This window comes from Polyergus mexicanus, unplaced genomic scaffold, assembly GCF_030449975.1.
Source record: "Polyergus mexicanus isolate NDT 795.1 unplaced genomic scaffold, iyPolMexi1.0 SCAF_6, whole genome shotgun sequence".
NCBI classification, from domain to species: Eukaryota; Metazoa; Arthropoda; class Insecta; order Hymenoptera; family Formicidae; genus Polyergus; species Polyergus mexicanus.
In genome coordinates this window covers 11,132,511-11,152,950 of record NW_027223326.1, presented here as the reverse complement: position 1 = coordinate 11,152,950, position 20,440 = coordinate 11,132,511, and the positions used below count along the sequence as shown (strand labels likewise).

Below are 20,440 nucleotides of genomic sequence, written 5' to 3'. Positions count from 1 at the left end.
TCACGACGTTCTCTTCTTCGTTCTTTTCATCCAGTGCATTTGAGAGGCAAAGAGAGAGAGAGAGAGAGAGAGAACAATACCATCGAGAGAACTTCTCCTGCATGATTCACAAGTATGATATATCCGCAAAAAATAGAAAAGATATGAAATTAAAAAAATAACTGTCAAAGCGACCGGAGCCTCGGAGTTATCGATTTTGTTGTCGTTACTTATTGTTAGAGTATGATGTTATCTTGTATCCTTAAGTCTTCCTCACAGCACGCATGCGTCTTATGAATATCCGCGAATAGATCTTATCTGTCTAATATACCCTCTCGACGCGTCCTTGCGAGATTCCTTGCAAAGAGAATCTTTAACAAAGCGATCTTTATTAATACATTCGTTATGTATTCAAGCTAGTTCGAAATACAATGCATTATTGCGTCTAGTGCAATGACAAGCGAAACTTTTTCTCATTGTGCAAAAATATTAAAGATGCACACGCGCACAAATATATTATATATATATATATATTTATTACAATATTAAATAACATTGATTTTTCAAGTGCTTTATGGCAATATAAGCTAAAAATGCCAAATTACAATAATTGCAATGCTGGCAAGAACAGCATAATTTCTATCCATATCTATTTCTATTTAAAAAAAAAATAATGATAAATAAGTTGAAATTAAAAAAAACATTGATTTATATATACTGTTACCTTAATAAGCGATATCTTATATGAATCAAGGAGAGATGTATAAAAGATAAATAAATATCTGAATATCGCAAGCGAAATATCGTTGTTGCATCAAAGTTATTTTTAGCAATCAAATAATACAGATAAAAGGATAAGAATGACGTTTTCCTGCCTGATTGACCAACTCTTCTCTCGTTCAATGTTTGATTAACAGAAACGAATGATTCATGCGCAATATCGATATTACGCAAACATCTGCAAATCTTTAATCTTAATCAGTTACGCTGAGTTAATTTAGATATCTACCAATGATACCGTGAGACACAAAAATTAAAATGTGATTCTATTTATATTGTACATCAAATACATAATCTTTTCAATATCTCACAATTTAATGTAACGCTTAATTAGTATAATCCATTTGACATAATACACGCATCGAAGATTACGTGTATAAAAATGATATAATAGATAAATCTAACGTATCTAACGTATTCCATCTTCAACATAAAACACAAACGATAAGAAGCATCATTATCGAAAAGGGAAGTGTAAAACGCGGATAATCAGCAGCTTAAGCAAAAAGCTGAACAATCTTCGAAAGCGCGAATCTTCCGCTTCTCGCGAAAGTTCAATCTCGATTGTCTGCTATCTCGCCGCATTTCTTTTCCTCGATAACTTAGAAAACGGGATAGAAATTACGTATCGGCGGTCGCAGGCTTTAAACCATGGCGAAGATATGTAGCGAATCGTCCGACCACGGCGCGCGGCGAAAGTAATTCAATTTCTAATCGACCGCATGCTCCGGTTGCATCCCGAGCGCATTCTGCACGCTTCCGGATGGACGGTAAGAAACAGTGCAAAAATTGCGAGCCGCGAATCTTGCGTAACCGGGATCTTCCGGCCTGAAATAAATCGTAGCACGTAGCGATTGGAGATTCTGTAAAAAAGATTCGCGAACAAACAATAAAATTTAATTAAATAAGCTTAAAAATTGAAACTCGATTCATTTAATTTACAATTTTTCTTTTTTTTTTATTTTATTTTACATTATTTATTTTATCAGAAATTTTCAGAAGTTCTCTCTACATAATTATTAATTCTCCAATTAACAAAATAAAATTCAATCTCGCCAAATGATATGAAAATTACGCGGCCCAAATACGACCTGAAACCGCGCGTTGTAACGCGTGTGTCCTAACGCATGTTCTTATCAGAGAGCTGCACTCTACGCCATAAATTCGCGGGATACTGCCAGCGTACGTGGAGTGAGGCGTTATCCTTTCCGCGCTCGTCGTGAATCACCGACATTAACGACAGGTCGACCGTAATCTGGTTCTCTTCGCGCCTCGTTTCCCCGTCGCTCTTGCCTCATTAATCGTCTCTACGCATACGACTGGAAAATAAATTATTTAAAACGCATTATTCCATCTATGGACAACTCACGAGCGTAATTAATGGAGGCCAGCTGGCTTATGTTACCGGTTATTTCGCTGAATTATATCCGCACGTTACATGCGTTATTTAATCGAGTAATCGCAATTAAATCGATGGATCAACGAGCGATTAAAAGGAAATTTCGACTTGAAACGTTTTATTGTCTTTCTTTTTTTTATCCCTCTAATCACATCCCGAAATAGAGAACGTAATTGCGGATGAAGATAAATTTTTTTAAATAAATGAAATAAAATTTTCTCTTCATTAAATCTCTCATATACATGTCTATTTTCGTATTTATTCGGTCGAGCGTGTTAATTATAATACATATATGTTGTAGATCGCTAAAGTCGCGGTATTTTCGTAGTTCCAGAGCGAAACGTTAAACATGGAAGCTGAGTGACATATGTCATTCGCACACCAATGCCCCAAGGTTAATTACAAAAGCGAGTTTCTGTCTCGGTAGAATTTTAATAGGAATCTCTCTCCGCGCACACAGAACGGTTACCATATTTATTACGTAATAAATATTCCAATGAGATTTCGCCAATAAAATTCTCTTTAACGTCGCCGATGCGACGCTGCTGGCAAAATAATCCTGCAGCATTATACGTATATATGCATATGCAAACAAACATTGTATTTGTATTCGAAATTCCTGGCGATGGTCGACGCAAAGGTCATATGAAAAATATTATATTGGTATGTGTTTGTGCGATTAATCATTAGATTGGTTGATATTCATTTCATGATATTTCACCGGTATTCCTGAACAAGAAGCGCGGATATAAAGACCATTCACCGTTATTAATTACCAAAGGCCGATTTATCGATGACGCGAATCAAAATAGTAACGGAAGAAAAAAAAACGATCATTTCAACCTTCACAATATAATTTCGCAATGTAACCGTTCTTCGCTGTTTATTCTTTACGCAAAAAAAAAAAAAAATCTCTCTCTAAATAACTCTGAGTATTAATAAATATTCCGGGTATTTAATGAAGCCTTCTGTCCGCGTTTACGCGAATGAAAGATGACGTGCTCCTTCGTCTTTTTTGCTTCCGTCTGCATTCCGCGGATTTCTCGATTCGCCGAAAGACGCGCCTAATTAAAGATCCTTTATACAAAAACTATTATATTAAATGACCATTACATATATCACGTGAACGAAAAATAGTTAATTTTCCAATCGAGTATTTCGAGATCGAGTGCTTGAGATGTAAAATCGTCGAACAATTGTTAAAAATAAAAATTTTTTTAATTAAATCTCATTTCTTTTAAACAAATAAATTATTGAAATCACTGAGAGATATATATTTATACATCCAAATTTGAGTGTCAAGTTCAAGGCCTTAGTGTAGTTAGAGATTTGATAAAATATTCTATCAGCGAATATAGGACAACTATGTTGTATGTGTCTGATTCAGGGATCGATTCGCCTAAATGGCGCGACGTGACAAGACAGTAATCTGAAAAGAAATGACTCGATTTAAATTTATTTGATATTTATTTAAGATTTATTCAATTATTTAGTTACAATAATTACTCATGTAATTATTAAATATAGCAATTAAAAGATTATCTAACACAAAATGAAAATTATTTCCCTTCAGATTGTCACACACAGACACACACATACGATTTAGTATCGGGCAGATTAATGCATCAAACGAAAGGATGCTGACGTCGAGAGAGATTCGCGAGACACGTCGAGATCTCGCGTCGTCGAGATTTTTATCGGTCGAATACGGAAATACAATCGCGCGCGGGCCGAGGTGTCCGCGTCGTCGTCCGGTATCGCGAACAACATCTTCGCGCTCTAATCGCGTAAGTATTAAATCTTTCGTAACGCGAACGAAAGGTCACCGCGCTGAGATGCATCGGGAGAGGAGACCCGCGGGCACAGCCGTCGCTATCGTAGCACGTATCCTTTCCCGCGGCCTTTCTCTTTCACTGTAGAACCGTACACACATGTAGGCCGCACTGCGCTTTCCCCTCGCCATGCAGCGAGTTCGACGTCGGCGATCCGCGGGCATTTACTTCGAAAATCGATACGAGGCGACGATTATCTTGAGGGTCGGTCTCGAGACGAAAGATAGATTTCCATTTCTTTTACCGCGAGCGTGTCGTTGGTGGAAGTTGGAACGGACGGCGAACGGCTTCGCCCTCGATCTTGCGCAAAAGTCCGGAACGAAGTCGTGCAAGGCCAGCCAATGCCACGGTTTTCGATCCAAGAACCGACTGCATTCTACAATTTGTTTCCACATGCACGAGGACTGAGAGAAGCTATCCGATTGCGAGAAATTGACGTAACGCTTTAACACCGATACGTCTAATTAACGCCCGTTGACCGTCTGTAATTAACACGCGTCAAGGTAACGTTTGTATTATATGCTTTAGAGATTGAAAGTCACTAACGGATAAAATAAGAGGTGTGTTTCCATATCGCCGTTTTGTATTCTTTTATGTCCTTCTTTTCTCAATGATGATTTCTAATAATACTAACGATGATCAAGAAATTATTTCTAGCGTCTAATACCTTCGTTGTGAAATAATTAATAATTTTTGTAATTCGATATGATTTTAATTGCAGGATTTCCTATTTCAATTTTAATATATCACAATTTTCATATAAAGCGTTATAAATGCAAAATGTTTACTATTGCAACACAGCAACAGCTAGAGAAATTCATATCATTAAAAAAAAAAAAAAAAAAGTAAAAATACATAATTTCACAATCCAAGCATGAGAGAAAATATCTTCTCTCATCTTTGATTACTAGGAGAGGAGTAATCGATACAACCGAAAGATGTTTTCGAGATATGTCGCAACTTGTTATTATTATCTTTCGATTATCGCTTGAAAAAAAAAAAAAATGATAATCGCATATACATCTACATTTTCCTGCACACAATACGCTACTTCAACCCGATAAAATAGGACTTACCGATAAAATCGCTCGCCAACAACGGAAAATTGCAGCTCACCGGAGGATTTCTTTGTTCCAGAAACGTCAGCGACGCGGCTACCGTGGTATAATAAGTCGAGACACCGATCGAGTCCGTTATGCAATTGCATAACGTCCTGCGGACGGCCGAGGGGTCCACTTCGTAACGACGCGACCGAATTAGGACAACCTACCGAGCGCTACCGAGGACGCCGTAATGCACTTTAACGCTGATGCAGGCCTTCCTGCAATCTACCGCCGCGTAACGTACTCCTAGCTTGTCTCGCTTTAATGAATAGAGTATGTATTCTAATTCGACGATAAGTGCTACGTGACGGCCGCCGATATCACAGCCAGAATGATTTCTCTCCTATCGATATCTACTATTTGCCATCTATTAATCGATATCTACTGTTCGATATCTATTGATCAATACCTATTATTTGTATCATCGCACTCGATAAACATCGTATGATATTTACTCGTCATATAATTATTATAAAATAAAATGAAAATATTGAAATCAAGAGAATATAATAGTTTAATGAAACAGCATGAAACAGGAGATACCTATCTCTCTTTTTTTTTTTTTTTTCGTTAAATACGATTCTGGCTTCCAAATTGTTCCATTGGCACAATTTTAAAAAATTTGTTTAAGACTTATTATTTTTAAAATTGCAAAAATTAGCTATTAATGTATTTTATTATATTAAAGCTACGTATCGCGGAGAAGTTTTGTTGCATTACATAAAGTCAAGTGTGTTGTTAAGACTTTTAATCTTGAAAAGAAATTTTATTTTGTCCATTATGGTTAATAAAATATTCATCAATTAAATATGGGATTTATTAATTAGATCATTGAAGGATCTGTCAAATAATTTTTAATTGTGCTTATACAAAACGGTTAGTTGTTAAATTTTAATACACAAAACATGATTAATCCTTTCACGAAGAAATTGATTAAACAGATGAAAAGTTCAACTGTGATAAATAATTACTGTATAATTATGTATGTAAATAATTACACAATTATGGAGAAATAAGAATAAGAAATTGGGGATTCTTTTCTTCGTAATAATACTGATCATCAAAACGAAATGATTTACTTATTTTAATTTAAGAGATTTTCTACAATAAAGTGATAGCGAAAAAGTGAAGATTGATAACATAACTGTCTGTGGTCACATCGACTATCTAATTAAAATCTCAAGATCTCTTTGCTATCGTATATCTATGACGTCATACGTGCGTGTCGAAATAATAATAGGCTTGCTTAAGTCGATACAATTTTCTTTTTTTCTTTTTTATAAATATATATAATATATTATTATAGATTAGATATTATATTAGATATTATAGATTAGATAAATTATTATAAATATTATATATTATTATTATTACTATTATTATTATTATTATTGCCATTATTATTATTGTTATTATTATAGATATATAATATTATTATAATTACAGCACCGATTTTTTCGCGGTCGTTCGGCGGAGATCCCCGCGAATAATTGCACCGCACGGATATATTGAATAAATATAAAGAAAGCAATGTACAACTCGATACCGCACGGTTTTATTCCCGGTTAGAGTCCGTACGAAGGCGAATCCGCCTTGTCTGAACGTACCTTTAATGTCTTTAAATCATTACAGATTCTAACGCTAACGAAGCATGACTTCGTCGTATTAAGGTGGGTATACACTTAGCGAACGAACACCAAACGAACAGCGAATGCGAAAGGTTTTGAACGTTTTTCTCGCACGAATTGTCTTTGATGTACCGCTTCATGAGGGAATCGAGCCGAATGCGAATCGAACGTTCTGTTCGCATTCGCTTTGGCGTATATATCTGCCGAATGATAATAACGAATGTTTGCATTCGCTGTTCGTTCGCTAAGTGTATACCCACCTTTAGACATCACGCATCGCAGGTGAAAACGAACGCGACGTTTTTGTATTCAATCCGCGTTTCGTTAAGACAACGTGCAACTGCGACGCTGATGCGATGAAATCTTTGACGTATTAAAAGCATATGAAATAATTATGAGTAAATAAATTGTAGATATATGTATATGAAACGTAAGAAGAAAATATATAGAGTGTAACATTAAAAAAATATGAGTGTAAGAGTTAAGGATTGAAGATAATTTTTTGCGAATTTAGAGCTAAGAAAGATACTAGAGAACTTTTATTCGAGAAAAGTTGTCATTGTCGCTATTTAAAATACATGCCAAATTATTGATAGGATCCCATATTAAATATGCTTCGTAAACGTCATGGATAAAAAAGTGAAATAATTCGAAAAGGCACACGTTAATCATTTATAAAATACTTGAACAATATAACCATATTAATAAGTTTAAAAAAAAAAAGAGAGCATCAACCAATTACTTGGATGTTTAAGATTATTTAGAATCGATGTAGACACGTGGTCCATTCTATTTATATCCTAATCTATTTTAAATCACGCAAAACATATGTATATATTATATTTCTTTTTTTTTTTAATTTTACGGCGAAAAGAAACGAGCTGAATCCTTTGTTACACACAAACTTAGCTTCTAGCTTGCGGCAATAAATTAGTCTACATTATCCGGTATAAATATTTGGAGAGAATTGATGGCTTGCAGACATGATATTCGCGGCATCGCGTGACTTTCGTTTCTATAAGATAGACATTCAATTTTGCAGAATAAATTTTACTGACTTTTCTTAATTCGATAGTTCCTCTTGAAGATGGATCTTATGTAACGGACTTACAAAAGACGAATACGCACGATGTATTTACATACAGAGATCAATCTTCAATTATTATACATATATATATATATATATATATATATATATATATATATATATATATATATAATATATTTAATTTTCTTTATTTTAATTCATGTTCTTATCGCATTATTATCGTTAAAGGAGGCAATCAATTCGCTAATTAATTTGCAACTCTCTCCCTTTTTCTCATTTCGGCAGAATTTTGACAATTCATCCACGCTATTCTCGAAGGAATCTTAATTCGATCGCGTGTTTGCCAAGATTTGTCGAGATAGTAATGAGACAAGTTTCGAAACACGAAGCGTGACATCCGGCCTGACAACGATAATGCGTTAATTATCGGATATATTACCGTACGTCAGCTTTACGTACGAGGTTTATCGAGGTACAAGAATGCGTTATCGGAGACACGACGCGCGTGAAAGGCAAGATATCGCGAAAGATCCTAAGGGCGAGTCTCGCTCTCGCGCTTTCTGCTCATGGCGGAGAGGAGCTCTTTGCACGGAGAAAGCGATGCTGTGTGCACTTGACGTGCATATGTCTAACTATGTTACTTTCCCGCTCGCGACGTCATCGTCGATAGTAACCGGGCGTGAGAGATGCAAGGATAAGATTCCGCGCGATCCCTTACGTAAACGCTTATAAGAGTCGAGCTAAAAGCAACTCGATTTTCCATCGATGTTTCATCATCGTGTCTCGTATCTTTCTGCAGCGCCGACATAATTACCTTCCGCATTATATGACATATCAGCGCGACAAACACTTTCATTTTATTCTATCCGTGTATACTGCTAATTACACACTCTTCAACGAAAAATAATAATTTTCGCGAGAAAGAGAATGATATCATTTATCGTAATTTCTTTTTTCCCGATATGATTCGAGCCTTCAAATTACTTTATTATGCGTCACAATTTTAAAACATTTGCGAGTAAAGTTTTACAAAAAAAAAGGAAAACACTTTAGCGTATTTTATTATAGCTATCATATCACCGTGAAACCTGCGAGAAATGATGTCTTATTTTTTTTTTAATTTTGTTAAACTGTGTGTTATAATTGAAAAAAAAATATATACTTTGATTGCAGCAACTTTGATTTAAAGCACAGATTTTGTTAAAATTTTATAAGAGAATTTGAGAAGCAGATATTTCTCTTTAGATCCTTTATCGATCTTTAAAAAAAAAAAAAAAAAAAACATAAGCCTACTACCAAATAAAATCGAATAGTCACCTTGATCGAGTATCTAAAGAAATGACGCATTCTTCGTTTCTCGTGAAGAGTTTGATACAACAACTTTCACCCTAAAAACGCTCCTCTTGCACGGGACGATATTTTTAAAGTACCTCCGGCAAAAAGAGGAGATACTCCCGCTGAGAAAGAGACATGTAACGTCCCGTCTCCGTGAAGACGTCGGGGCAATGGCCCGTCAAGGTCGCGTTGCGAATGCACGCAATGGTCGAACGCACTCCTTCGAGAGGAGAATCGAAATCTAAAGTCCACGCATCAGGTAGAAAAACGCCCGACCGATCTCGGTGCGGTTTGACCGACCTTCGTGACGTAACGGCGGGGCGAGAGAGACCGAAGGAGCGAATTCGCTCACGCTAGTTCAATTACGCCAAGTCCCAGCGAAATCGCCGGAGGTGTGTATCAGGTACGTTTCAGGCGTTTCGCGAGACGGGTACGGTGAAACGAACCGGCCGATATAATCTGCCATTAGACTGCCACACGGAGGACTCTACTCACGATAACGATTAAAATCCGCTTTTTGCTTCTATCTCGCTCTGTCAGAAATTTGCACGCCCGCCCCGTCCGCATGGTAATTTATTCCCTAACTGCGGATACATACGCGCGTGTACTTATTCTACAAGGTATACTCGATACGTTTAAGAAAGTAAATTCGGAATCGATTTTCGCGAAATTTAATAGAAGTTTGATCTTAACTATCTTGATAATACTTCGATCGAATTATTTTTTTAAACGTCATAAGATGAACAAAAAAAAAATACCTACGATATTTTTGTAAAAAAAAAGTGTAAATAATGAAACACACACTCTTGTCGATGAACTCATAAGTCAAAGGTATTAAAACTCTCGTATCTAAAATTAGATGCGGGTGTAGAGTTTTAAGAAGAAAATGGTAGATCGCCGGGAGAGCATATTGGACACGCGCCAACAATCTTGTATCCCGCAATAGCGATCTTATCGTCCGTTGCTCTCGCGAACAGCAAGCCGTGAAACACGACGGGGTTAATTCGCACGAAGGGCTTCTCGCGAATCGTTGAATTTTCAGCACGAAAAAGAACTATCATCGAGCAAACGACTCTTTTTTTTTTTTCGGCAAAAATAACGGGCGATCTTTTTCTCATTAACAGTGAAAAAAGCGGAAGTAGATTCGCGTACAAATGATTCTAAAAATTTTTTATATACCGGATGTATATGAAAAATCGTCGAGAATGCAAACGGAACGGAGATGATTTTTCACGCAAATACAAGTAAAAAAAAAAAATGTACAATGAAATCTTTTCATATCAGATTTCGTTTTCGAAAAGACAGACCTTGAAGATTGTTTTGCTTGTACCACGATTTCCAATACTCTCCGCATAGCGATTTGAGCAAGCTCCTTTTTCTACAAGATATATTTTTACTCGACGCGAAAAAAGATTAGTTCCTATACTTTGCACAAACATCGCAACTTATTTTAATTCTCGCGATATTGCATAATTTGAGCCGCACGCGAGTTAATTGCATCAGAAGTGAAATAACCATTGGATGTTAATGGAGACTTTGTAATATATAATTTACGGTACATCGGGATTAGTCAAAAGCGGTATTTATAGTCATTGCGGTCAATGCCTGATGATTTATGATGACGTATATAAAAATCGAGAATTTTGCGAAAAAGATAAATAACGTACTCCATGATATTGTTCTGCAATTAGAAGTAATAAATTTCTCGTCGTCTCACATAAACATTCTACATTTTCGTGTACGATGTGTAAATACAATATATATATTCTGTTTATATATTATATATAATTATATATATAATGTAATTGTATTATATATATAATTATATTACATTACATTACATATAATTATAGTTATATAAATTTTATATTGTGTGTGTGTGTGTGTGTATGTGTAAAATAAATTATTTTTCCATTATATAGTAATAGTAGAACAAAATCTAACCGACGACTATTATTAACGTCGGTGAAATAAGAGTATCGGGTATGGATATTTTGCGATCGTACAGATTGATATTGCTGTCGGGGAACGGACTTGGTCTTTGAGATTCGCTTTCGTGACGTCGGAACTGCCTCAATGTCGAAGGCAAGTATCTCGGTGCGAGATACTTGGTGCTTGCATACCGATCGAGGACAAATCGTGACGCGAATCGTGAACTGCCGACTTAATGACCATTGTGCGTTCACTCGTGCTTTCGCGACAATCGAGAGACCACGATGGCGACGAGCCCTTCGCTGGAAATCGAATGACCACGTTGAAGAGGATCTCGTTTCGCACCGCAATCGTGAGTCTTTTATCGAAAGAAGAAATAACATTTATATTATAATTGACAAAATTTTTGAGATCTATTTCGATCTTAAAGATTGCACTAGAGAGATTTTTTCTTGGGTGGATTTCTTTGAAATCAATTTTTTATTCAAGTCGCGCGAAAATCATCGATCGGAATACCCGTCTCTTTAAATTATGTCTCATTTCTATATGTTTTTCGATGAGCGAAAATTCCGGTTACCGAGTCGAAAGTCTCGACGATTGAGGAAATCTCGATCGTGTTCCGGTATACGAGGGATGCCTCGCAATCATGTCGCGTCCTCTCTCCGTATAAAAGAGTTGTCGTTTCCGCTCTGACGATCGCGACTTTTCGACTTTCACGGAAACGGCCGATATCAAGAATCGACCGATGCGGGATTAATGCGAGTCAGGTATGAAGGATTTTTTTTTTTTTGTTTTTCCGCAATCGCGATTTATTAACTCCTCTTGTACGAGTTCTTGCGAGAAATTAGCTAACCCGAGATTAATAATGAGGAAAGTGCAGTGTCTCTTGCGAGACTTTGCTCACGTGATTTATAAAGCTCTCGCGATGACGTGAAGGAGTCTCTGAAATTAATTAGCTATAAATTGCGACTGGGACAGCTGTTTTTAAGAATTGTATCATTTATATTAAAATGTGCGCGATTTCTCTCAGGATTTCAGACAAAATGTCAATTGAGATGTATTAAATTATGCTTGCGGAGATTATATCTCTCTGTAAATATTCCATCACAAATTATCATTTCTGATTCATTGGTATACGAATTAATAACTAAGAGCGCAAACAATTTCTTAATTTTTTTTTTTTATAAATTTTAAAACTCGAAATTTCAATCGTGCGTGGTATAAAATAATCGTCAATCGTTTAATTCAATTTTATCTCCACTCGTCTTGCTCGACTTTGATGTTACGTAACCGATATATCGCGGTTATTCCCGCAGATTCGGCGACTGCGGAGCAAAGAGCGCGACAGGGAGATAAATAGGTGCCATTTGCCAATGTAGAACGTGACATTGATATTCGGGACGCGGAACGCATACGTAATCCAAAACGACGGGGTGGAGGGGTAAGAGAGAGAGAGAGAGAGAGAGAATTTAATGAACGTTGCATCGCGTAAGGATGACGCTTTTGGCTGCTAGTTTATGCATATGACAACCGTCGGGTATTATTCAAAACGCGAACTCTCACGATCATGGAACGCCTCGTCATTAATATCCATGAGTTAAAGCGTATCCGGCTAAAAAGCGTTTTCAGCATTGAGTGCGTGGAACATAATTTACGACTATCATGGTAAGAAGAACGATCGATTGTACGTGATCTGTACCCAGCAATTCTTCTTTCAATTTATTTTTGTACTCTCGCTATCGGTCGAACGGGGAGATAAATTATCATGCAAATACACGAGGAGAATTATTTCATTGGGAAGCGAAACACGCGCTAATTAGAGAGAGAGAGCCGAGGTCAAAATCAAAATTAAAATGGAAAATATTTTGTAAAATTGTTATTTCATTTTAGTATTATTATAATGCAATTTATCATCTTATATTAATTTTGCAATTAATAAATATATATAAATTATGATAACGTGATTTAAAAAAAAAAAAAAATTCCAAGAAAAGAAATAATCATTTCTTATATTTTTTTTCTCCACCCGTGTATTTAACTTCGTAATTTTTATTTCTTAAATTTCTTACAATTACGATATATATATATATGTTGTGTTTGAATTTATACAATTTCTATACAATTTTCGAAACATGTCGTAAATGGATTATAATACATATTGGATGTTGAATATATATATATTCAACATCCAATATGTATTTTCTATGGAATATATATATATATATATATATATATATATATATATTTTCCATAGAAAGAAATAAAACGCGAAAATAACGGCCGATTAATAGCTATTAAATTGCATTAACATAAAATGTCCCGTTTTTGCCGTATTATTTTCAAATAATGATTTCTCATCGACCGATTTAGAGTAAACAATATTATTATAATATTTATACATTTCTGTAATAAAGTGCTCTTTGAATAAAAATTTTATTAAAATAAAATCCAATGAAAATATAAATTGAGAAAATGTGACATTGTCATCTGTCCACTCTCCTTTCTGAACTTTTCAATTCGTCCCTCATTTTCAATCGCTAATTACCCGACAGCTCGAAAATTGCCTCGACATTTTCGCTGAAGAAGAATCGACTGGCTCGAAAAATAATAAACGGGCAGAAACGGGACAGTGTGTCCGTGTATAATCGTGTTATTACGCGATCTTAGCTCCTCCGCGCATCCCGATTACGACTCGCTCTAAACGCGAGCCGAATCTGTTCGAGGGATCGCGACACGGTGTCTCACAGCGGAATCATCGAGCGCGAAATTGAAGGGGCCCGTGGCCCCGCCTTAATTCGAGGACCCCTCGGAGGCACGCAATCTTCGTCGAGAGTCGCGCCGGCTTATTGCCGGCCAAGGCATACGGCGGCGCCTAATCATTATCTCACGGTTTTGCAAGAGAACCCGTGTTATGCAATTTAATGACGATCCTCTTTAATTCCCGCTTCGATTCGTTGCACGCGGGCGCGAATTTCGCATGCGATTTGTGTGGAAAACGGCAAGAATCGCGGGGAAACGTCCAACGGTTTCGCGCGTTTGTAAAGAAAAAAAAAAAAAAAAAAAGTCAGACAAATTAATCCCTCTGGCGATAGGCAATTTTTTTGCGAAATATCGACGTCCCGTCGATATTTCCTCTCGATTCAAACATACGTTTATCTCGCTTATTTTATGACATATAGTACTTATTTGGAAAATGAATATATCGGTTCGATTATTCTTCATCAAGTCTCGCAGACTTAAATTCGATCAGAGCCGTGTTTGTGGAGGAGCAAAGCTTTTATATATATATATATATATATATATATATATATATATATATATATAAAATTTATAAGTAAACGTCAATTTTACTCACCGGAACGAAGAGACTCGTGGACGCTTATTCCAGCGACGATCGCCGGCTGTACGATGGACAAGCTGATGATTATGAATGCGATAAAGCGAAAAACTTTTCGAGGAAATCTCTCTCGCGCGTACAAAAGCGACACTCTTCGAAGAAACCGCGTTGAAAGGAACATTCGATTCGCACGCGAATCTGAAGTCCGAGCGAGTTTGAACGAGGTATCACGTGACCTTTGAAATCGATGACGTCACCAACCGTCTCCCTTGTCGTTTCTCTGAAAATATTGAAAATACATTTCGTATAATTTCATATAATCGTAATATTATATCTTGCATTACGCAGAAAAGTCTTACGCGTAAAATAATAATTATCCATCTCACGTAATTTGATGTACCTTTTACGTAGCCTTTCGATCGAATCGATCGATTTACGGGATTCGCGATTACTTGGACGCTCGCATCACGAGCGAGAGACGCGCGATTTTGTAAAACAATCTTTCACTAAAGATAATGAAACGTTCGATTACGGATAACCTACTTTTGCGACAATATTTAGATATTTTTGCTATTAAACTGTATTTTTGAGACTCGGCTTGGTCTCTCACCTTGGTAAAAGTCTGTAGAAATGTTGCGAAACGGAGCGACGTATTTCGCCTCTTGAACTCTTCACGCCATATTTGTTTCCGGCGTATTGTCGATAATGTTTCTTTTTCAATGTATCCTGCAGTTCACAGATGTCGCTAAAAAACGGCAGACTCACTTATCGACAGAAAAACGAAAAGATTCCGGAAATACCGATCAATCTCTCTCACTCTCCGTAATTGCGCTATTCATTCCCGTTAGAAGAATTTCGTATGGCCTTTTCGGAAACGATTATATCTGACATTTGACCGGATCACGTTGCGCCCGTATTACGCTCAGATTTAAATCGTACGAGAAAAAAAAAAATATTACACGCGCATATCGAAGAAGAGAGAGAGAGAGAGAGAGAGAGAGAGAAAGATACACGTCAGAATTCGTATATTTCTAATCAAATATATTTCTCGTAACCTTGCAGACGTAACCTTCAAGCGTGACAGTTTCAGCATCTTTGGCTTACGAGACAATACGGTATTTCTATCACGGCTTTCTCACGGTCGATAGAACGCGCGAGAGAATGCCGGCGCCAAATTCCATCAGCGTAGCTGTAATATGTTCTAGTAACATGAACAGGAGCATGGAAGCGCACGCTTTCCTAAGGTAAAGCTGCGGTCAATTTATCGGAGGGATGGTTAATCCATTAGAACGGTTGGTCCACCAGGTATTTCAATCGGGTTGTGGTAACACCCTCTCCTTGTATAGGAAAGAAGAAATTTTTTACTTCCAAGATTATAAAAATATTCACCCCTGAAATATTCCTGTAAATCGAGGAAATTGCAGATTTTAATGGATTAAGCGAAAAGCTCACCTTTTATGGTAAATATGGAATATTATTTGAGAATTCGATTGTGTATTTCAGCAAAAAGGGATTCAATGTGAAATCATTTGGAACTGGCGATAAGGTCAAACTACCTGGAACTGCGCCGGATCGTCCTAATATCTATGATTTTGGTACTTCATACGATGAGATCTATAATGATCTATTAATGAAAGACAAACAATAGTATCCTTTGCAAAAAATAAATAATTCTCTTGATATTTCTCACATATTGTATAAATTTATGTATTGTTACATTTATATATTGTTATAATACACATCTACTTTGTTTCTTCCTTCTTATTTTTGTAATTTGTTGCTATTAAACTGTCAATTTAAATTGATCTACTCTAGTATATGTGACTTCTTTATTTATGTAATTTATATATATATATAATATTTTTTCTTTTATATATATAATTCTCTGCAAATAAGAAGCTTGTAACTTGAAATAATTATAGTCTATTAAATTGCATCTACACAGATTTTAAACATTGTGATAATAGTTTTGTTGCCGAAAAAGATTTCATTATAATTACATTCCTTAACAATTAACACAGTTATACACAGAATGGTTTATTACATATGCTGGATCGGAATCGTAGAATAAAACCTAGACCAGAACGGTTTCAACTGTCCAAGGATAAGTTTGACATTCTAATTACATGTGAAGAGCGAGTGTACGATCAAGTAATTGAATGCATGGACTCTAGGACTAAGGAAGATAATCAACCAGCGCATTTAATCAATATCGACATTCAGGATAACCACGAAGAAGCCACAGTAGGATCGTTTCTTATATGCGAGCTAGTGACAGTGGTATTGCCTATATCATATACTTTCCCATGCATTCGAAAGTCTTCTCTACGATAATATATTTTCGTGTGTTTCAGTTGGCGAATAGCGAAGATTTAGATAATGACATAGATGAATTACTCCACGAATTTGAGTCTAAATTCGCGAGGACAATATTGCACACCGTGCTGTTCTACTGAAAGTCCGTTACCGTTACGAAAATCATCAGAAACCTGGTGTTCATCGAACCTCAAGCTTAATTATAAGAGAAATTAAATTATGTATAACACTTAAATATATATATATATGTATATATATATATATATATATACCGCGTATATATTCATCCACCGGCTCATGTGGATTGAATTCTGATATGAACAGAGGATTCCGCATGTGCTTCCTACTTAACGAATGATTATTCTCGCGGAATCGTACTGTCAAAGTCGCGATATCCCAGGAATATCGTCAAATTGGCATTATGTTACGATTAATCGGGGTTTGTAGAATAATATCGAAATTTGTAAACATATACAAAATGAGAAGATATTGGCAGTAAGGAGAAAGGGGGACGAGAATAAATGAAAGAATATAAAATATAAAGTATTTAATTTTAGCGTATATACAAATATATACACGTACGCATATCGTATACGATTGCACGATTGCATGTGGATTACAAACTTGTGACGTACGTATACGTTTGCATGCCCGTACATAACAGAACAATCGTACAGCTGTTAGTTTAGCAATACAAAGAATAATAGAGTCCGGGAAGTGCAGAGACCAGTGTGATACTTTTCGCATTCAATGTTGATCGAGATGAGCGTACAATCTTCGGGCTTTCTCACGTTTATTCTTATTAACATGTTTATTAATTATCTTCCACGGTTTCTTCACTTTGTCAGACTGATCGTCAGTCGATTCTGTTAAACTGACTGTTGATCCTGCGTGCCTGAAAAAAAATAATTGTATCAATTGAATGAATTTTGTATATGAGAATACACACACAACGTTCCAACAATTGTACATATTGTATCTCAATCGCGTGTGAACCTCATTCGGATATTAGAATTTTGGATTTAGACGCCCCGCATTGATCGATCTTACATAAATTATTACTATTGTCGCAATCTATTATATATACATGAGCGACTTTACAAATAAAACGCGAACATTTTGACATTACGTTATAGAGTGTTTTAGTACAGGTCCACGGCGTCCCTTCACGTGTGCATCCTGGAAAAACTTCCGATCCAAGTTGTTGACCGTTACTCCGCATCCTTGATTTACGCGAGCTGTTCGGGGCGGTATGTGCCTGTTCGCGGACAAATTCCGCCGTCGCGGCGGGAATGCGTGAAAACACTCCTGTTCGAGCGTCGGCGGTGCGACACAATATAACAATTTGCCATTAACGAAATCCTTCAAAATGTATCTCGCCGAACGCGGATTATCTGGCTGACCGTTCTGCGTCATGAAACCTCTGTTGTCTGCAACAAAAATAGGATTTATAATAGAAATATATATATATATATCATATTTGATATTAATATGTAAAAAACATAACAATAATTAATATATCAGAGAATATATATATACATATATATACATATATATATACTCTGTAATATAAATGTATAAAAATAATGGAACACATAATTTTCTCCAGTTCGTAGTCTAATGATATTTTCACGAGATTTACATGATTACATACAGCCGTGCGCGTTTAAAAGCTCCTCCGCGGTCGGTGCACGACCCGGATCATCTCCTTCTGTTGGAACAGGCAACATGAAGCCATATAGATCCTCCAAAACGTGCTTCGATATCAACGTAGCCAGTAAAGTAATCGCTGGTACATGATCTCGCATCTGATCGATCGGTAGTATACCATTCAGAATCATATCCGCTTTCGTGCAAACAAAACTTGGCATTACCAAGCCCGGACAATCGCACAATAACAGATCCTTGTCCAGGTACAACGTTTGAAAATGTTTGGTCTTGCCCGGCGTGGCTGACACAGAGACTTTCTTATCCATGAGCAGGGCATTGATGGTGGAACTCTTGCCGACATTTGGATATCCCACCAAGCCGATTGTCGTCACTCCGTTTGTGTATGTTTTATTACCGCTGTAAATCGTTTTAAATAATTTTATAAGATCGTCTCTGTTTAGTAATTTTGACGAATTGATTATTTTCTTCATTTCCGAATCTGTCGCGGAAATTTTTAAATTCTCCAATTCGCCACATTGTTGAGCTTCTATTTGTTGCTTGCTGTTATCAGCTTTTGTTTCATCATGTACAGCGCATGTGTCGGCGTCGCCATCCTCCGCGCTTTCGTATTCCGAGTTCGCCGATTCGTCCTCACTGTTCTTATACTCGTTACCGGAATGATCGCAGTCATCCTTATCAGTTGACCTCGCTTCATCTTCTTCCTCTTCTTGAATCATATGTCTCTCTGCTGCTAATGTAGCGGAAAAGAAGGCTACCCGTACATTTAGATCTGTAAAATATTTTGCCCATGCCTGTCTCTGCGCGTCTGTTAAGAAATCTGCTTTATTAAGGAGAATCATATTCAATTTGTTGGAATCAATCTCCTTAACGTAACGTTCCAAGTCCTCGCAACGAAAGAGAAGCGGATTGCGCGCGTCTGCAATTTGTACAACCACATCGCTGCGTTCAACCACCCGCCACAATTGTCGCCAGAACTCTAAATTCTTCTCGTAAGGTGTCAACGTTAAACCCTCCACTTCTTGCAATGTGGCCAAATGACGTCGCCACTCTAGGAACGCCTCTTTCTCGCGTGTCTGTAACTCGTGGGTGCTTATAGAACTATCCCATTTCGGCCTTCTTGGTATCTTGACGGAATCTTTATTTTCTTCCTGCTTTTTTAGTACTGTTTTCATTACGTCTTTCGAGAGCAAGCCATGACTGTGAGGATGCACAAATTTAACATTTAATTTTTCCGCATTGAACTCGGTTCCCGCTAGTTCGGCGGTCGACAAGAAATCTTGAAATGAACTTTCCTCTGTAACCGATTGCAAGTTGAGTCGACCCCAATCGTAACCGTCATTGATTTCTGAGGTGTGGAGCTATAAAAGAAAAAAAATAACTATCAATAAACTTTCTTTTAGTGGCACATTAAGAGCAGTTTATCAGCGTGTCGCAAGAGTTTCCGATAAGAATCGAAAAGATAAATAAAACGATAGAATACCAGATTGCATCGTATTGTATGAAACTTCTCTGAGATATTAATTTCAATGATCTTATTATATTTGCGAAAGACGCACGTGACATACTCGAGGATGAAGAGGTTATTGTAAAATCCATTATCTTACCATAGACGATTCATTGCCATTCCTCTTGGTTCTTCTGGATCCGAAACGATCTCTGATCAAGGATTTCCCTAAATTGCTATCTCCTCCTTTGCTCTTTTTACCCATAACTTTCACCTAATGATATTTATTATTTATCTCACACAGAAATAACAGTTGGTAAATGATTTGTTTTAAAAAACATAACCTCATCTGGGCAGTAATAGATCTGTTCGTGTTTGTTGCACTTTTTGCACTCAACACGGCAAGAGCAAATCATTAGCAATCTATATATATATATATATATATATGTGTGTGTGTGTGTGTGTGTGTGTGTGTGTGTGTGTGATATAGATACACTACATTACTCTTTCTATACAAATAAAAATAAGAAAGGATATATATATTTAAGTTTTTGAGAAAAAATGAGCTATAAAAAATAAACTTTCAAATGCCATCAAATGAAAAGAGAAAGGAAATTTTGGTTGATGCAGAGCATG

The 20,440-nt window shown here is 36.5% G+C and overlaps 3 protein-coding genes across 7 annotated transcripts in view; 1 reads left to right on the top strand and 2 right to left on the bottom strand.

Annotated features, from left to right (window-relative positions):
• Positions 1–14,789, bottom strand: part of LOC138933834 (uncharacterized) — a 39,456-nt gene extending 24,667 nt beyond the window's left edge. Inside the window, exons 1-2 of one of the 2 annotated variants that reach the window (XM_070296867.1) lie at positions 14,774–14,789; positions 14,392–14,653 (exon numbers count right to left, since the gene is read on the bottom strand). The gene's annotated coding sequence lies outside the window, so the exon portion shown is untranslated. Of the gene's footprint in view, positions 1–5,066; positions 5,399–14,391; positions 14,654–14,773 lie in introns of those variants that run through there. The other variant, XM_070296866.1, reaches the window with a different exon arrangement.
• Positions 14,790–15,211: 422 nt separating this feature from the next.
• On the top strand, positions 15,212–17,817 carry Ssu72 (Ssu72 CTD phosphatase). 4 transcript variants are annotated; one of them, XM_070297433.1, is made up of 5 exons: positions 15,212–15,308; positions 15,436–15,617; positions 15,877–16,020; positions 16,395–16,653; positions 16,728–17,817. In XM_070297433.1, the coding sequence occupies exons 2-5, from the start codon at positions 15,535–15,537 to the stop codon at positions 16,827–16,829; spliced, it is 588 nt and encodes a 195-aa protein (XP_070153534.1). In that variant the 5' UTR covers positions 15,212–15,308; positions 15,436–15,534; the 3' UTR covers positions 16,830–17,817. The 4 variants fall into 4 exon arrangements, with proteins under 4 accessions (XP_070153534.1, XP_070153536.1, XP_070153535.1 ...); XM_070297435.1 differs by having other exon boundaries at positions 15,212–15,617; positions 16,395–16,617; XM_070297434.1 differs by having other exon boundaries at positions 15,212–15,617; positions 16,395–16,650.
• On the bottom strand, positions 17,222–20,195 carry Ns3 (nucleostemin 3). Its single transcript, XM_070297430.1, has 4 exons — positions 19,965–20,195; positions 18,344–19,718; positions 17,819–18,119; positions 17,222–17,584 (listed from the first exon to the last, which is right to left on the bottom strand). Exons 1-4 carry the CDS (start codon positions 20,067–20,069, stop codon positions 17,437–17,439), a joined length of 1,929 nt encoding a protein of 642 aa, XP_070153531.1. The 5' UTR covers positions 20,070–20,195; the 3' UTR covers positions 17,222–17,436.
• Between the last annotated feature and the right edge of the window lie 245 nt (positions 20,196–20,440).

What these genes read in the sequence shown, in the direction of transcription:
- Ssu72 (XM_070297433.1), top strand. Translation starts at nt 15,535, where the DNA reads ATGCCGGCGCCAAATTCCATCAGCGTAGCTGTAATATGTTCTAGTAAC. An exon ending in TTAATGAAAGACAAACAATA is followed by an intron (nt 16,021 to 16,394) that starts GTATCCTTTGCA and finishes CAATTAACACAG; the next exon opens with TTATACACAGAATGGTTTAT. An exon ending in TATGCGAGCTAGTGACAGTG is followed by an intron (nt 16,654 to 16,727) that starts GTATTGCCTATA and finishes CGTGTGTTTCAG; the next exon opens with TTGGCGAATAGCGAAGATTT.
- Ns3 (XM_070297430.1), bottom strand. Translation starts at nt 20,069, where the DNA reads ATGGGTAAAAAGAGCAAAGGAGGAGATAGCAATTTAGGGAAATCCTTG. An exon ending in ATGGCAATGAATCGTCTATG is followed by an intron (nt 19,719 to 19,964) that starts GTAAGATAATGG and finishes TTTCTTTTATAG; the next exon opens with CTCCACACCTCAGAAATCAA. An exon ending in GCTTTTAAACGCGCACGGCT is followed by an intron (nt 18,120 to 18,343) that starts GTATGTAATCAT and finishes TTTTTGTTGCAG; the next exon opens with ACAACAGAGGTTTCATGACG.